The sequence below is a fragment of the Oncorhynchus masou genome, chromosome 12 (genome assembly GCF_036934945.1).
Source record: "Oncorhynchus masou masou isolate Uvic2021 chromosome 12, UVic_Omas_1.1, whole genome shotgun sequence".
NCBI classification, from domain to species: Eukaryota; Metazoa; Chordata; class Actinopteri; order Salmoniformes; family Salmonidae; genus Oncorhynchus; species Oncorhynchus masou.
This window is the reverse complement of record NC_088223.1, coordinates 15,987,580-16,006,089: the sequence shown is the minus strand read 5'-3', so window position 1 is coordinate 16,006,089 and position 18,510 is coordinate 15,987,580. Positions and strand designations below refer to the sequence as shown.

Below are 18,510 nucleotides of genomic sequence, written 5' to 3'. Positions count from 1 at the left end.
GATGAACAGCCTCCCAGACTCAGTAAACACACTCTGTATGGAACCAAGCCAACACACTGTAAACAACATCCTGAGACAGACGTGTGATTTATGTGAAACAAAGCTGGCCATTATGGAGGGCTAACGTCTACACGTCACCACCGGACACTGGAGCCGACTGATGAAATAGAGAGCAGAAGAAGAGGAAGAAGAAGAAGAGATTCTCCTCTGTAATCTGTACTACTATAGTTAAAAGCCAAGACAAAGCCTTCCTGTCACAATGACAAATCACCTCATCTCATGTCTCCGCTCCCACAGTAAATAGCATTATCCAGGGGATAGAGAATAACTATATTGGTTACTGCACTGTATCTAGTGTAGAGGACTACAGTTACTGTATCTAGTGGAGAGGACAACAGTTACTGTATCGAGAGTAGAGGACTACAGTTACTGTATCTAGTGTAGAGGACTACAGTTACTATACTGTATCTAGTGTAGAGGACTACAGTTACTGTATCTAGTGTAGAGGACTACAGTTACTGTACTGTATCTAGTGTAGAGGACTACAGTTACTGTATCTAGTGAAGAGGACTACAGTTACTGTACTGTATCTAGTGTAGAGGACTACAGTTACTGTATCTAGTGTAGAGGACTACAGTTACTATATCTAGTGTAGAGGACTACAGTTACTGTACTGTATCTAGTGTAGAGGACTACATTTACTATATCTAGTGTAGAGGACTACAGTTACTATATCTAGTGTAGAGGACTACAGTTACTGTACTGTATCTAGTGTAGAGGACTACAGATACTGTATCTAGTGTAGAGGACTACAGTTACTGTATCTAGTGTAGAGGACAACAGTTACTGTATCTAGTGTAGAGGACTACAGTTATTTGTATCGAGTGTAGAGGACTACAGTTACTGTATCTAGTGTAGAGGACTACAGTTACTGCACTGTATCTAGTGTAGAGGACTCCAGTTACTGCATCCAGTGTAGAGGACTACAGTTACTGTATCTAGTTTAGAGGACTACAGTTACTGCAATGTATCTAGTGTAGAGGACTACAGTTACTTTGCTGTATCTGGTGTAGAGGACTACAGTTACTGTATCTAGTGTAGAGGACTACAGTTACTGTATCTGTGTAGAGGACTACAGTTACTATATCTGTGTAGAGGACTACAGTTACTGTATCTGTGTAGAGGACTACAGTTACTGTATCTGTGTAGAGGACAACAGTTACTGTATCTGTGTAGAGGACAACAGTTACTGTATCTGTGTAGAGGACTACAGTTACTGTATCTAGTGTAGAGGACTACAGTTACTGTATCTGTGTAGAGGACTACAGTTACTGTATCTGTGTAGAGGACTACAGTTACTGTATCTGTGTAGAGGACTACAGTTACTGTATCTGTGTAGAGGACTACAGTTACTGTATCTGTGTAGAGGACTACAGTTACTGTATCTGTGTAGAGGACTACAGCTACTGTATCTGTGTAGAGGACAACAGTTACTGTATCCAGTGTAGAGGACTACAGTTACTGTATCTGTGTAGAGGACTACAGTTACTGTATCTGTGTAGAGGACTACAGTTACTGTATCTGTGTAGAGGACTACAGTTACTGTATCTGTGTAGAGGACTACAGTTACTGTATCCAGTGTAGAGGACTACAGTTACTGTATCTGTGTAGAGGACTACAGTTACTGTATCTGTGTAGAGGACTACAGTTACTGTATCTGTGTAGAGGACTACAGCTACTGTATCTGTGTAGAGGACTACAGCTACTGTATCTGTGTAGAGGACAACAGTTACTGTATCTGTGTAGAGGACTACAGCTACTGTATCTGTGTAGAGGACTACAGTTACTGTATCTGTGTAGAGGACTACAGCTACTGTATCTGTGTAGAGGACTACAGCTACTGTATCTGTGTAGAGGACTACAGCTACTGTATCTGTGTAGAGGACAACAGTTACTGTATCCAGTGTAGAGGACTACAGTTACTGTATCTGTGTAGAGGACAACAGTTACTGTATCCAGTGTAGAGGACTACAGTTACTGCATCTGTGTAGAGGACTACAGTTACTGTATCTGTGTAGAGGACTACAGTTACTGTATCTGTGTAGAGGACTACAGTTACTGTATCTGTGTAGAGGACTACAGTTACTGTATCTGTGTAGAGGACTACAGTTACTGTATCTGTGTAGAGGACTACAGCTACTGTATCTGTGTAGAGGACAACAGTTACTGTATCCAGTGTAGAGGACTACAGTTACTGTATCTGTGTAGAGGACTACAGTTACTGTATCTGTGTAGAGGACTACAGTTACTGTATCTGTGTAGAGGACTACAGTTACTGTATCTGTGTAGAGGACTACAGTTACTGTATCCAGTGTAGAGGACTACAGTTACTGTATCTGTGTAGAGGACTACAGTTACTGTATCTGTGTAGAGGACTACAGTTACTGTATCTGTGTAGAGGACTACAGCTACTGTATCTGTGTAGAGGACTACAGCTACTGTATCTGTGTAGAGGACAACAGTTACTGTATCTGTGTAGAGGACTACAGTTACTGTATCTGTGTAGAGGACTACAGTTACTGTATCTGTGTAGAGGACTACAGTTACTGTATCTGTGTAGAGGACTACAGTTACTGTACTGTATCTAGTGTAGAGGACTACAGTTACTGTATCTAGTGTAGAGGACTACAGTTACTGTATCTGTGTAGAGGACTACAGTTACTGTATCTGTGTAGAGGACTACAGTTACTGTATCTGTGTAGAGGACTACAGTTACTGTACTGTATCTAGTGTAGAGGACTACAGTTACTGTATCTAGTGTAGAGGACTACAGTTACTGTATCTGTGTAGAGGACTACAGTTACTGTATCTGTGTAGAGGACTACAGTTACTGTATCTGTGTAGAGGACTACAGTTACTGAATCTGTGTAGAGGACTACAGTTACTGTATCCAGTGTAGAGGACTACAGTTACTGTATCTGTGTAGAGGACTACAGTAACTGTATCTGTGTAGAGGACTACAGTTACTGTATCTGTGTAGAGGACTACAGTTACTGTATCTGGTGTAGAGGACTACAGTTACTGTATCTAGTGTAGAGGACTACAGTTACTGTATCTGTGTAGAGGACTACAGTTACTGTATCTGTGTAGAGGACTACAGTTACTGTATCTGTGTAGAGGACTACAGTTACTGTACTGTATCTAGTGTAGAGGACTACAGTTACTGTATCTAGTGTAGAGGACTACAGTTACTGTATCTAGTGTAGAGGACTACAGTTACTGTACTGTATCTAGTGTAGAGGACTACAGTTACTGTATCTAGTGTAGAGGACTACAGTTACTGTACTGTATCTAGTGTAGAGGACTACAGTTACTGTATCTAGTGTAGAGGACTCCAGTTACTGTATCCAGTGTAGAGCACTACAGTCACTGTATCTAGTGTAGAGGACTACAGTTACTGCACTGTATCTAGTGTAGAGGACTTCAGTTACTGTACAGTATCTAGTGTAGAGGACTACAGTTACTGTATCGAGTGAGGAGGACTACAGTTACTGTACTGTATCTTGTGTAGAGGACTACAGTTACTGTACTGTATCTAGTGTAGAGGACTACAGTTACTGTACTGTATCTAGTGTAGAGGACTACAGTCACTGCACTGTATCTAGTGTAGAGGACTACAGTCACTGCACTGTATCTAGTGTAGCGGACTACAGTCACTGCACTGTATCTAGTGTAGAGGATGTCAGTGTTGAGGGACAGGAGGGCTAAGTTAGTAAAATGAGGTATTGCCAGGGAAAGTAGGGTATTTGAGGTGAATGTGGACAACCATGCCAAAAGGAGCTTCATCAAGTGATGGAAACGTCCCAAATGGTAACCTATCCACTTAATGGTGCACTACTTTTAAACAGGGCCCATACGGCTCTGGTTAATGGTAGTGCACTATATAGGGTGCTATTTGGGACACAACTGATGTCTGTTGTCGGAGTTCAGGGAGTTTGCTGAATAAGCCAGAAATAACAGAGAGTGTTCAGAACAGGATCCTGGCCAGGACGACAGCCCTCAGCCCATGGACTACCCTCCCATAATACTCTTTAGTAGTGGAGGCCATATCTGAGGTAACCAGCCCACATGAATAATTACTATAGTTAACTATGGTATAAATATTGCAGTATTACTATAGTTTAGTATGGTATAAATATTGTAGTATTACTGTAGTTTAGTATGGTATAAATATTGTAGTATTACCATAGTTTAGTATGGTATAAATATTGTAGTATCACTATAGTTTAGTTGTCACGCCCTGACCATAGAAAGCTGTTTATTCTCTATGTTGGTTGGGACGTGATAGTGACTAGGGTGGGTCATCTAGGTGAATTGTATTTCTATGGTGGCCTGATGTGATTCCCAATCAGATGCAGCTGTTTATCGTTGTCTCTGATTGGGGATCGTATTTATGTAGCCATTTTCCCCATTATGAGTTGTGGGATCTTGTCTACAGTTAGTTGCCTGTGTGCACACCAGTAGCTTCACGTTTCGTTTGGTATTTAGTTGTTTTTGTTCGGTGTTCATTTAATAAAGTAATAAGTACACCTATCACGCTACATCTTGGTCCACTCATTACGACGATCGTGACAGAAGATCCCACCAACAACGGACCAAGCAGCCCGGGAGGTAATGGCATCCTACTCTGTGGAGGAGACTAGGGAGAGAACATCCTGGACTTGGGACGACATAATAGCAGGAGAGAGGAGCCTGCCATGGAGGCAGGCGGAAGCAGTGAAGGAGGGACAGCGACAAAGTCGGGGAGGTAGGCCACATGGAGTAGTCGGCGGAGCCGAGGAGTGAACCAGAGCCAGTCTGGGAGAAGGAGAGTTGTTAAGTTGGTGGAGGATGCACGGATTTGGAATAAAGGAAAGTGTTTTCAGTTTGGTGCCACCTGAGTCAGCTCCCCGTACTCATTCTGAGAAGTGTGTTAAAATTCCGGAATAATTGATGCCGCCTATACACACCAGGTCTCAAGTGCATCTTCACAACACAGTCCTATGCCAACTCCTCGCACTCTCCCTCAAGTGCACCTCCACAGTCCAGTATGGCCTGTGCCTCTTCCCCGCACTCGCCCTGAGGTGCGTGTCATCACCCCGGTGCCACCTGTACCGGTCCCACGCATCAGGTCTCCAGTGCGCCTCCACAGTCCAGAGCTTCTGGCGACAGTTCCCAGTCCAGAGCTTCTGGCGACAGTTCCCAGTCCAGAGCTTCCGGCGACAGTTCCCAGTCCAGAGCTTCCGGCGACAGTTCCCAGTCCAGAGCTTCCGGCGACAGTTCCCAGTCCAGAGCTTCCGGAGACAGTTCCCAGTCCAGAGCTTCCGGCGACAGTTCCCAGTCCAGAGCTTCCGGCGACAGTTCCCAGTCCAGAGCTTCCGGCGACAGTTCCCAGTCCAGAGCTTCCGGAGACAGTTCCCAGTCCAGAGCTTCCGGAGACAGTTCCCAGTCCAGAGCTTCCGGCGACAGTTCCCAGTCCAGAGCTTCCGGCGACAGCTCCCAGTCCAGAGCTTCCGGCGACAGTTCCCAGTCCAGAGCTTCCGGAGACAGTTCCCAGTCCAGAGCTTCCGGCGACAGTTCCCGGTCCGGAGCGTCCGGCGACAGTTTCCAGTCCAAAGCCTTCAGCAGGGGTTCTCAGGCCAGAGCCTCCTGCGATGATCTACGGTCCGGAGCATCCAGCGACAATCCACGGTCTGGTGCCTACGGCGACGACCCACGGTCCGGAGCTTCCGGCGATGATCCCCGCACCAGAGCCGCCAAGGAGGATGATGTATCTGCGAGCTGAGTGGGTACTTGGCCCCGCACCGGTGCCGCCCCCGACGGTAGATGCCCACCCGGACCCTTTGGGGGGGGGAGGGTACTGTCACGCCCTGACCATAGAAAGCTGTTTATTCTCTATGTTGGTTGGGGCGTGATAGTGACTAGGGTGGTTCATCGAGGTGAATTGTATTTCTATGGTGGCCTGATATGGTTCCCAATCAGAGGCAGCTGTTTATCGTTGTCTCGGATTGGGGATCATATTTAGGAAGCCATTTTCCCCATTGTGAGTTATGGGATCTTTTCTACAGTGCCTGTGTACACACCAGTAGCTTCACATTTCGTTTGTACTTGTTTGTTTTTGTTTGATTGAATTTCGATGTATTAAAAATATGTGGAACTCTACGCACGCTGGACCTTGGTCTACTCCTTTCGGCGATCGTGACATTAGTATGGTATAAATATTGTAGTAGTACTATAGTTAAGTATGGTATAAATATTGCAGTCTTACTATAGTTAAGTATGGTATAAATATTTGTAGTCTTGCTATAGTCCAGTATGGTATAAATATTGTAGTATTACTATAGTTAAAAAACTGCAGCATTTTTGCATACTTTAATATATTGTTGTTTTTTACTGTAGCGTCTTTGCAGATATTAGAATTTACAGTTTACTATAGTATTCATCGCATACACACGCACACACATGCTCACACACAGCAGTGACTCTTACCTTTGTACCACATTGTCCATTGTCTCCAGGCAGACCAGGTGCTCCCTGTGAACGCAGATTAGTGAGATAAAGAGGCAGTATACTCACAACACAGCTAGCTACATGTACATGAAAACCTTTAAACCATATTTACTGGAAGGCTCATGTTTCTGTAATGATGACAAACACCACATCAGAATAATTACTCACGTCTTTACCCGTTGCTCCATCACTGCCTGGTTCTCCCTGAGACACGGAAGGACAGAGAGAGAAGAGGGGAATAGAAAGAAGATGTTGCACCAAGACATCTCCATGACATGATTATCTATCCCGTTCTATATCTGCAGTATACGTGTTAAAACAATAGGAGCGTGTGTACTGACCTGCATTCCAGGATGACCAGGGGGTCCGGCTGGCCCAACCATCCCTGGTAGCCCTCTGTCTCCTGCCTGGCCCTTCTCACCTTGTATACTCTAGAGAGAGAGAGAGACAAGAGAAGAAAGAGAGAGAGGAGAGAGGGGGGAGAGAGGAGAGAGAGACAGAGAAGAGAGAGTGGAGAGAGAGAGGAGAGAGAGAGAGAGAAAAGAGCAAGAGAAGAGAGTGTGTGAGAGAGACAGAGAGACAGAAGAGAGAGCAGAGAGAGGAGAAATAGAGAGAAAGAAGAGAGCCAAATAACAGAGAGACAGTGTGATGAGTAACCTTATCTGAGAAATAACACTTACAGAACACAACGCTAACAGTCCATGTAATCATGCAGATAAACCAGGGTTTGATGCAGATGCTATGTGTTCCTTTTACATTAGAATAAAAGAGACATATTGATGGTGATAATATTTCCCCTTACCACTCCAGCTGGGCCTGCTGGGCCTGGGGGTCCCGCTGCTCCTGCAGTGCCCTACCAAAACAACGTACTGCTGTTAGCAACATATACACATTCAAACCTTATTAACGAACACACTGAATACAACAACACAAACCTTATTAACAAACACGCTGAATACAACAACACAAACCTTATTAACGAACACGCTGAATACAACAACACAAACCATATTAACGAACACACTGAATACAACAACACAAACCTTATTAACAAACACACTGAATACAACAATATACAAACCTTACTAATGAACACACTGAATACAACAACACAAACCTTATTAACAAACACGCTGAATACAACAACACAAACCTTATTAACGAACACACTGAATACAACAACACAAACCTTATTAACAAACACACTGAATACAACAACACAAACCTTATTAACGAACACACTGAATACAACAATACAAAACGTATTAACGAACACGCTGAATACAACAATACAAACCATATTAACGAACACACTGAATACAACAACACAAACCGTATTAACGAACACACTGAATACAACAATACAAACCGTATTAACCAACACACTGAATACAACAATACAAACCATATTAACGAACACACTGAATACAACAATACAAACCATATTAACGAACACACTGAATACAACAACACAAACCGTATTAACGAACACACTGAATACAACAACACAAACCGTATTAACAAACACACTGAATACAACAATACAAACCATATTAACGAACACACTGAATACAACAACACAAACCGTATTAACGAACACACTGAATACAACAACACAAACCGTATTAACAAACACACTGAATACAACAACACAAACCATATTAACCAACACACTGAATACAACAACACAAACCGTATTAACGAACACACTGAATACAACAATACAAACCGTATTAACGAACACACTGAATACAACAATACAAAACGTATTAACGAACACACTGAATACAACAACACAAACCTTATTAACGAACACACTGAATACAACAACACAAACCTTATTAACAAACACACTGAATACAACAATATACAAACCTTACTAATGAACACGCTGAATAAGACAACACAAACCTTATTAACGAACACACTGAATACAACAATACAAAACTTATTAACGAACACACTGAATACAACAACACAAACCGTATTAACGAACACACTGAATACAACAATACAAACCGTATTAACGAACACACTGAATACAACAATACAAACCTTATTAACAAACACAATGAATATAACACTAACCAAGAGTCATATAGTCACCTACAAAACTATTGGCACCATTGATAAAGATGAGCAAAAAATACTATGAAATAATTAATACAAATACTGAACTATATTGAATGCCCCCCAAAAAGGACACTTATATTGTTTTATACCAATACAATTGCTCAGAGAAAGAGATTTTGTTTACCAAGTCATCATTTTTTCCCTAAAAAAAGGTAGTTATTAAAATGATTGACCCCCCTGTTTCCAATACATTGTGTACCCTCCCCTTGGTAGGAAAAGAACACTGAGCATTTTTCTATGTTTTAGGAGATTCTAGAACACACTGGGAGGGATCTCAGAATCTTCCTCTATAGAGAATCTTTCCAGATCCTTGATATCCTTTGGTCTCACGGACTTCCCTCATCAATTCAAAAAACAGGTTGGGGGTTCAAGTGTGGAGGTTCAAGTGTGGAGACTGATTTTATGGACAAATAACCATTTCTTTGTGGGTTTTGATGTGTGCTTGGGGTCATTGTTTCGCTGGAAGATTCACTTACACCCAATGTTCAGCCTCTTGGCAGAGGAAACCAGGTTCTGGGCTACAATGTCCTGGTACTGGGTAACGTTCATGATGCTGTTTACCTTAACAAGGGCCCCAGGACCAGTGGACGTAAAACAGCCCAATAACATCATTGACCCACCACCACAGTTTACAGTAGGTATGAGGTTATGCAAAACCCACCACTGGTTTAGATGTCCAAAAGACCTCTATTTTCGAGTCGTATGACTTGGGGGTAGAAGCTGTTCAGAAGCTTCTTGGAACTAGACTTGGTGCTACCGCTTGCTGTGCGGTAGCAGAGAGAACAGTCTATGACTGGGGTGGCTGGAGTCTTTGACACTTGTTAGGGCTTTCCTCTGAAACCGGCTGGTATAGAGGGCCTGGATGGCAGGAAGCTTGGCCCCTGTCATGTACTGGGCCGTATGCACAACCCTCTGTAGTGCCTTGCGGTCAGAGGCCGAGCAGTTGCCACACCAGGCAGTGATGCAACCAGTCAGGATGCTCTCGATGGTGCAGCTGTAGAACCTTTTGAGGATCTGAGGACCCATGCCAAATCTTTTCAGTCTCCTGAGGGGGAATAGGTTTTGTTGTGCCCTCTTCACCACTGTCTTGGTGTGTTTGGACCATGTTAGAGTATCGGTGATGTGGACATCAAAGAACTTGAAGCTCTCAACCTGCTCCACTACAGCCCTGTTGATGAGAATAGGGGCGTTGCCGGGTCTCCCTTTTCCTGTAGTCAATTATCACCTCCTTTGTCTTGATCATGTTGAGGGAGAGGTTGTTGTCCTGGCACCACACGGCCAGGTCTCTGACCTCCTCCCTATAGGCTGTCTCGTCGTTGTTGGTGATCAAGCCTACCACTGTTGTGTCATCGGCAAAGTTAATGATGGTGTTGGAGTTGTGCCTGGCCGTGCAGTCATGGGTGGAGTACAGGAGGGGACTGAGCACACACCCCTTTGGGGCCCCCATGTTGAGGATCAGTGTGGCGGATGTGTTGTTACCTACCCTCACCACCTGGGGGCGGCCCGTCCAGGATCCAGTTGTAGAGAGAGAGATTTTGAGAGGTGTTTTGTCCCCCATGCGTGTTACCTATTTTTTTATACCCCAGTGAAACAGGAAGCCATGGAAGGACACAATACAGTTCCTTACACTGAATCAGGGTCACGCAGAGTTCCTTGGTAGACTTAAACAAATCGACTTTGAAACAAAAGTATACACCGCATAAAACTGGGAATTGGCTTAAAAAAAGGAGACACCTGTACCATGTCAGACATAGAGTTGAAATGTCTTCCATTTTGGATTTGCATCCCAATTTTACACTTGAAATACATCACAGAAGACTGAAATATCACAAAACCGTACGGTGTAAAAACACAGAATTTTCTGTGTTTTTGTTAAAAGAACGTTTATTAATAATTAAGGAAAGGAAAATATGAATAACATTACACCCAGGAGGCCACTAGAGGGGGATTTGCTCTTTTGACTGCAAAAGTCGAATGATAAAAGATGATTTTATTTTGTTTGATTTTATTGAAAAGAATCTTTAGGGGTGCAAATAATTAATAATTTTATTTTATTTTTTATTACTTGTTAAACAAAGTCTCTTTCTCTGAGCAATTGTACTAGCTAGTGTAACATAATAAGATTTGAACATGTTTGTGAGCAGACAATAGAACTCATTAGTTGTATTATTTATTCAGTATTTATTTTTTTGCTCATCATTATCAAGGTGGCAATAATTCTGGAGGTGACTGTAGGTGAGAGGTTAAAGTTCATGTACTCACAAGGTGTCCTGGGGGACCGGGTCGACCCTGAGGCCCTGGGGTTCCAGCATCACCCTGCAAGAGGTCAAAGGTTACTCTCAGTTTGACACATATTGTGACAAAATCCTTCATTCAATTGGTGTTGTCATTCGAAATGGTTCTCATTCACTCATTCCATATGAACATCATTCATACATCAAACAACATGAATTGAGCAGGTGCATATGCATCATGTGGTTTGACTTGCCTCAAGTCCTGGTCTGCCAGTTGACCCCGGTGGACCAACAGGCCCAGCATCACCCTGAAGAGAGGAGGAAGACAGAAGGAGAGGGGTGAGTAACCAGTATCCATAACAATGTGTTAATAATCTGGTGTTCTGTATGGTAGCAGGCATCAGACAGACAAGTTGAAAAGAGTAGCGTGTGTGTGGTCAACTCACCTTCTGTCCAGGGAAGCCAACATGTCCATGCTTCCCTTTGAAACCCTGAGAGCAGAGGGATCAAAGATAAACAAAACAAACATTGCATCTCACACACAGCTTTCAACATGACACACATCACAAAACATGTAGTTTTCAAAACATATCACTTTGAAATCTCACACTGATTTGAACACCTACCCTCTCAAAGGCCCCACACAGAAACACTGACATAGACAGAAAGTAGCATGATTGAAACAAAAGGCCCTCTTTCCTTTCCTCATTGTTTTGAACTGTGTGAGACATTTGTTTTACTTTGCAAAAACAATAAGGTATATTTATCATACCAAAAGTAAACATTGTGCAGAACAGATCAGCTGTGTCAGTCAGAACCCAATAGTTCTGGCCCACTTTCTTAGAGCAACTCATACCAGGAGGGCTGATAAGACCCCTGAACTCTTCCTATGGAAACATGGGCAGCTGATTGGCACATACAGTAAGCTCTGTGACATACGTGCGTAAACTGGTATGTGAGGTGACATCAGTGGGTGATGTTTGATAGATGAACAGATACAAGTCACCTGCTCCATTTGGGCTCATTGTGAATGTGGTGATTCACACACTGATGACAAGTCAGTGATGTCACATAAGTGATGTCACAGCAGTGACATCTATCTAACAGTATGTGAAATGAGACAAGGTCCCGGGTTGGGGGAGACGGGGTCCAATTTTTCAGAAGGGGTAGAGGTCACTGAGATCATATGTAGGGTTCATGTAAAGGTCAAATGGCACTTACTGGCATTCCTTTATGTCCTGCCGCCCCTGGAAGCCCTGGCTCTCCCTGGGAGAGTGAGAAAGCGAGAAAGCGAGAGGGAGAGAGAGAGAGAAATAAAGAGAGGGAGAGAGAGTAAAAGAGGGGGGGGGGGTCAATTCAACACATCCATAGACTAACTATACTATCTAGAGTATTATGTCGTATGTATGAATCTTCTCTTACCCTCATCCCTGGTTTCCCATCTTTACCATCCAATCCCTCAAATCCAGGAGGTCCCTTTGGACACACAGGAAGAAAGGCAGTGAGGTGAGAGCATTCTTTAACTTTTTAAGGCTTGGGGGCAGTATTCGGAAGTTTGGATGAATGAGGTGCCCAAAGTAAACTGCCTGTTACTCAGGCCCAGAAGCTGGGATATTTATATGCATGGTAGTATTGGATAGAAATTATTGGATAAAATTGGATATTGGATAAAATTGTTAAAATAATATCTGTGAGTATAACAGAACTGATTTGGCATGTGAAATCCCGAGGACAATCCATCCAGGATAATTTTTTGGGGTAATTGGACTTTTCAATGCTTTTCTATGGGGAAGTCCGCAATTCCCCTGGCTTCCACTAGATGTCAACATTCTTTAGAATTTGTTTCATGCTTGTTTTTTGAAAAATTAAGAAGTATTCGTATTGTTTCAAAGTGTCCCTCAGAAGGAGGGACACTTTGTCTTTTGGCCCGCGTGAATGAGTGCGTGCTCCTCGTTCTTTTTCTCCGGTATTGAACACAGTATATTCAGTCTTAAATTTGATTGATTATTTACACATTAGGGTACTTGAGGTTGGATTAGAAACGTTGTTTGAATTGTTTGGACGAAGTTTAACCTTTTAGATTCCTTTGTAGGCATGTTGGAACAGGTGCATTTATGAATCCAAATAAACTGACATTTCTGGGATATTAAGAAGGACTTTATCGAACAAATCGACCATTCATTGTGTAACTGGGACCCTTTGGATTGAAAAAAGAGCAACATCTTCAAAGGTAAGTGATTTATTTTTTCGCAATTTTTGAGTTTTCTGACACCTGTGCAGGTTATGAATTCATGTTAATGCAGGAAGTGGGTGAGGCGCTGTCCTCAGACAATCAAATGCTATGCTTTCGCCGTAAATCCTAAATTGGACAAAGCGGTTCGATTACCAAGATTCTAAGCTAAAGAATGTTGTATAACACCCGTATTTCTATGAATGTTTAATATTACTACTTTTGTATTTAGAATTTCACGCTCTACAATTTCCCCAGATGTTGTCGAGGTGGGACGCTAGCGTCCCAATGATCCGAAGAAATTAAAACCCATCGTCCATGAAATTGTACAAAGTATATATATCTCGTGATAACGTACACTGACGCACAGACACACTCACCTGCAAGCCAGGAGACCCAGAAGAACCTGGAGGTCCAGATGGGCCCTGTGGACCTTGTGCTCCATCGTTACCCTGAGAGAGAGAGAGACAGAGAGAGAGAGAAAGAGAGAGACAGAGCAAGAGAGAGCGAGAGAGAGAGAGAGAGAAAGACAGAGAGCGAGACACACGGAGGGAGAGAGACACAGAGAGAGTGAGACACACACACACAGAGAGAGAGAGAGTGAGAGAGGGAGAGAGACACAGAGAGAGTGAGACACACACACAGAGAGAGAGAGAGAGAGAGAGAGAGAGACACGGAGGGAGAGAGACACAGAGTGAGACACACACACACAGAGAGAGAGAGAGTGAGAGAGGGAGAGAGACACAGAGAGTGAGACACACACACAGAGAGAGAGAGAGAGAGAGAGAGAGAGAGAGACACGGAGGGAGAGAGACACAGAGTGAGACACACACACACAGAGAGAGAGAGAGAGAGAGAGAGAGAGAGAGAGCGAGAGCGAGAGAGAGAGAGAGAAATAAATAACATTACCCTTACCATTAAGTAGAAACATAAATATTAAAAAAGAGTATTATAAGCTGCTCTACCTTGTCAGCCTTGGGTCCAGGTGGTCCTTCTCTTCCTTGTTTCCCAGGGGGACCAGGTGGGCCCTACAAAGTTAGCATTTAGTATCAAGAGGTAAGTGATGGGGCACATCACATGCCAATAGATATTTAACTAAGATATTTAACTAAGCCATGAAGTAGATGAGATGAATCTTTCACTTACCGGTGTCCCTGGGAAGCCTGGTTGCCCTTGGGAGCCCTACAAATAACGAGAGAACACACCAGTCTGTATGTGTGTGTTGTTTGAACACAGCATTTGGAATGTACTGTATATTTCGAATACATATTTCATTGTAATATACCTGATCTCCTTTTGGTCCGTCAGACCCTGCCAGTCCAGCCTCTCCTTTGGGTCCCTGTGGACAAAGAGAGTGAAATGATGCTTTTTAGTCCTAAAGATGCAGGATATGGATGATAGGTTATAGGGACAATGGATAAAGAAGTGGGTATAGAGGGGATAAGGTTATGGATGATAAATTATAGGGACGAGGGATAAAGATGTGGGGATGGAGGGGATGAGGTTATGGATGATAGGTTATAGGGACAAGGGATAAAGATGAGGGGATGATATTATGGATGATAGGTTATAGGGACAAGGGATGAAGATGTGGGGATAGAGGTGATGAGGTTATGGATGATAGGTTATATGGACGAGGGATGACGGGGATGAGGGGATAAGGTTACGGACCGCGACTCCAGCCTGTCCCTGGTATCCTGGGTTGCCTGGTGGACCCTGCAGGAGAGAGGAAGGGAGTAAGACATAATCTCGCACTCACTGAAATAATGAAATAGAACCCAACAGATGCATAGTTATCAACTCACTATGTCATCTGCTACAGCTATTCTGTTCAAATGCCAGAGGTTTCTTAGACTATTCAAATGAGGGGAAAACACATCAATGTTCAATATATGACAACTGTGTATGTCAATGTTTACCGATTCTCCCTTCGTTCCTGCAGCCCCTGGGGTCCCCCGCTCACCTTTCAGGCCCTGTCAATCAATCAATCAATCAATCAAGTCAAAATCCATCCATCCATCTATCCATCCATCTTTCCACAAATCAGCAAAGCAGCCAATATGTTCCCAATATGTTCATTCATGTAAACGTGATGAAACAAGTTGTGTCTTACAGGAAGTCCAGGGGGTCCCATAGAACCTGGGTATCCATTAGTCCCTGAAGAGCCCTGAGAGGGACCATAAAGATTTAGAAATTAAAGTAAAAACATATCTTTATCTGTCATGTATTAAAATGTATCTATCATGTATTGATGAGGAGAGATGTCACTCACCATTTCACCTTTAACACCTGGTGGTCCTGCTGGCCCTCTCTCACCTTGCTGACCCTGGAAGGAGAAGGGTAGAGGGAGAGAGGAGAGGTCAGAGGTATGGAGAGGGAGAAGAGAGGTATGGAGAGAGATGAGAGGAGAGGAGAGGTATGATGAGAGAGGAGAGGAGAGAGGTATGGAGAGAGAGGAGAGGAAAGAGGTATGAGAGAGAGGAGAGGAGAGAGGTACTGAGAGAGAGGAGAAGGTGAGGGAGAGAGGTATGGAGAGAAGGAGGTGAGGAGAGAGGTATGGAGAGAAGGAGGTGAGGAGAGAGGTATGGAGAGAGAGGAGAAGGTGAGGGCGAGAGAGGAGATGAGGAGAGAGGTATGGAGAGAGAGGAGATGAGGAGAGAGGTATGGAGAGAGAGGAGAAGGTGAGGGAGAGAGGTATGGAGAGAAGGAGGTGAGGAGAGAGGTATGGAGAGAGAGGAGAAGGTGAGGGAGAGAGAGGAGATGAGGAGAGAGGTATGGAGAGAGAGGAGATGAGGAGAGAGATATGGAGAGAGAGGAGATGAGGAAAGAGGTATGGAGAGAGAGGAAATGAGGAGAGAGGTATGGAGAGAGAGGAGATGAGGAGAGAGGTATAGAGAGAGAGGAGATGAGGAGAGAGGTATGGAGAGTAAGTAGATGAGGAGAGAGGGATGGAGAGAGAGGAGGTGAGTTAGAGAGATGAGGAACATTTTGAGGAAAAGACAGATAATAATAAATGAGAGGGGAAAAAAAGGAGAAAATGTCACTTGAAAAGAAAGACAAAATTAAGTGGAGTCTGGTGAGAGGAAGACGGCTCATAATAATGTCTGGAATGGAGCAAATGGAATGGCACATACTAACCATGTGTCCAGAATCTTTCTATCTGTCACCCCCCTCTCTCTGCCCCTTTCTATCTGTCATCTCCCTCTCTCAGCCCCTTTCTATCTGTCATCTCCCTCTCTCAGCCCCTTTCTATCTGTCATCCCCCTCTCTCAGCCCCTTTCTGTCATCCCCCTCTCTCTGCCCCTTTCTATCTGTCATCCCCCTCTCTCAGCCCCTTTCTATCTGTCATCCCCCTCTCTCAGCCCCTTTCTATCTGTCATCTCCCTCTCTCTGCCCCTTTCTATCTGTCATCTCCCTCTCTCAGCCCCTTTCTATCTGTCATCCCCCTCTCTCTGCCCCTTTCTATCTGTCATCCCCCTCTCTCAGCCCCTTTCTATCTGTCATCTCCCTCTCTCTGCCCCTTTCTATCTGTCATCCCCCTCTCTCAGCCCCTTTCTATCTGTCATCTCCCTCTCTCAGCCCCTTTCTATCTGTCACCCCCCTCTCAGCCCCTTTCTATTTGTCATCTCCCTCTCTCAGCCCCTTTCTATCTGTCATCCCCCTCTCAGCCCCTTTCTATTTGTCATCTCCCTCTCTCAGCCCCTTTCTATCTGTCATCCCCCTCTCTCAGCCCCTTTCTATCTGTCATCTCCCTCTCTCTGCCCCTTTCTATCTGTCATCCCCCTCTCTCAGCCCCTTTCTATCTGTCATCTCCCTCTCTCAGCCCCTTTCTATCTGTCACCCCCCTCTCAGCCCCTTTCTATTTGTCATCTCCCTCTCTCAGCCCCTTTCTATCTGTCATCCCCCTCTCAGCCCCTTTCTATTTGTCATCTCCCTCTCTCAGCCCCTTTCTATTTGTCATCTCCCTCTCTCAGCCCCTTTCTATCTGTCATCCCCCTCTCAGCCCCTTTCTAATTGTCATCCCCCTCTCAGCCCCTTTCTATCTGTCACCCGCCTCTCCCAGCCTCTTTATGTCTGTCACCCCCTCCCAGCCTCTTTATGTCTGTCATCCCCCTCTCTCAGCCCCTTTCTATCTGTCATCTCCCTCTCTCAGCCCCTTTCTATCTGTCATCCCCTCTCTCTGCCCCTTTCTATCTGTCATCCCCCTCTCTCAGCCCCTTTCTATCTGTCATCTCCCTCTCTCTGCCCCTTTCTATCTGTCATCCCCCTCTCAGCCCCTTTCTATCTGTCATCTCCCTCTCTCAGCCCCTTTCTATCTGTCACCCCCCTCTCTCAGCCACTATCTATCTCTCACCCCCCTCTCTCAGCCCCTTTCTATCTGCCCCCCCTTCTCAGCCCCTTTCTATCTGTCATCTCCCTCTCTCAGCGCCTTTCTATCTGTCACCCCCCTCTCAGCCCCTTTCTATCTGTCATCCCCCTCTCAGCCCCTTTCTATTTGTCATCTCCCTCTCTCAGCCCCTTTCTATCTGTCATCCCCTCTCTCAGCCCCTTTCTATCTGTCAACCCCCTCTCTCAGCCCCTTTCTATCTGTCACCCCCTCTCTCAGCCCCTTTCTATTTGTCATCTCCCTCTCTCAGCCCCTTTCTATCTGTCACCCCCTCTCTCAGCCACTATCTATCTCTCACCCCCCTCTCTCAGCCCCTTTCTATCTGCCCCCCCTTCTCAGCCCCTTTCTATCTGTCATCTCCCTCTCTCAGCGCCTTTCTATCTGTCACCCCCCTCTCAGCCCCTTTCTATCTGTCATCCCCCTCTCAGCCCCTTTCTATTTGTCATCTCCCTCTCTCAGCCCCTTTCTATCTGTCATCCCCTCTCTCAGCCCCTTTCTATCTGTCAACCCCCTCTCTCAGCCCCTTTCTATCTGTCACCCCCTCTCTCAGCCCCTTTCTATTTGTCATCTCCCTCTCTCAGCCCCTTTCTATCTGTCACCCCCCTCTCTCAGCCACTATCTATCTCTCACCCCCTCTCTCAGCCCCTTTCTATCTGTCACCCCCCTTTCAGCCCCTTTCTATTTGTCATCTCCCTCTCTCAGCCCCTTTCTATCTGTCATCCCCTCTCTCAGCCCCTTTCTATCTGTCATCCCCTCTCTCAGCCCCTTTCTATCTGTCATCCCCCTCTCTCAGCCCCTTTCTATCTGTCATCTCCCTCTCTCAGCCCCTTTCTATCTGTCATCTCCCTCTCTCAGCCCCTTTCTATCTGTCATCTCCCTCTCTCAGCCCCTTTCTATCTGTCATCCCCTCTCTCAGCCCCTTTCTATCTGTCATCCCCCTCTCTCAGCCCCTTTCTATCTGTCATCTCCCTCTCTCT

The 18,510-nt window shown here is 44.7% G+C and overlaps 1 protein-coding gene across 4 annotated transcripts in view; it reads right to left on the bottom strand.

Annotated features, from left to right (window-relative positions):
- LOC135549585 (collagen alpha-1(XVI) chain-like) overlaps nucleotides 1-18,510 on the bottom strand; it is a 159,308-nt gene that overhangs the window by 5,117 nt on the left and 135,681 nt on the right. For all 4 annotated transcript variants that reach the window (XM_064979677.1, XM_064979681.1, XM_064979679.1 and 1 more), the window contains 17 exons: nucleotides 15,419-15,472; nucleotides 15,260-15,313; nucleotides 15,066-15,119; nucleotides 14,818-14,862; nucleotides 14,432-14,485; nucleotides 14,293-14,328; nucleotides 14,112-14,174; nucleotides 13,527-13,598; nucleotides 12,339-12,392; nucleotides 12,138-12,182; nucleotides 11,363-11,407; nucleotides 11,171-11,224; nucleotides 10,945-10,998; nucleotides 7,352-7,402; nucleotides 6,891-6,980; nucleotides 6,718-6,753; nucleotides 6,529-6,573 (listed from right to left, as the gene is read on the bottom strand). In XM_064979677.1, the coding sequence (XP_064835749.1) occupies nucleotides 6,529-6,573; nucleotides 6,718-6,753; nucleotides 6,891-6,980; nucleotides 7,352-7,402; nucleotides 10,945-10,998; nucleotides 11,171-11,224; nucleotides 11,363-11,407; nucleotides 12,138-12,182; nucleotides 12,339-12,392; nucleotides 13,527-13,598; nucleotides 14,112-14,174; nucleotides 14,293-14,328; nucleotides 14,432-14,485; nucleotides 14,818-14,862; nucleotides 15,066-15,119; nucleotides 15,260-15,313; nucleotides 15,419-15,472 (906 nt within the window). The remainder of the gene's footprint in view (nucleotides 1-6,528; nucleotides 6,574-6,717; nucleotides 6,754-6,890; nucleotides 6,981-7,351; nucleotides 7,403-10,944; nucleotides 10,999-11,170; nucleotides 11,225-11,362; nucleotides 11,408-12,137; nucleotides 12,183-12,338; nucleotides 12,393-13,526; nucleotides 13,599-14,111; nucleotides 14,175-14,292; nucleotides 14,329-14,431; nucleotides 14,486-14,817; nucleotides 14,863-15,065; nucleotides 15,120-15,259; nucleotides 15,314-15,418; nucleotides 15,473-18,510) is intronic.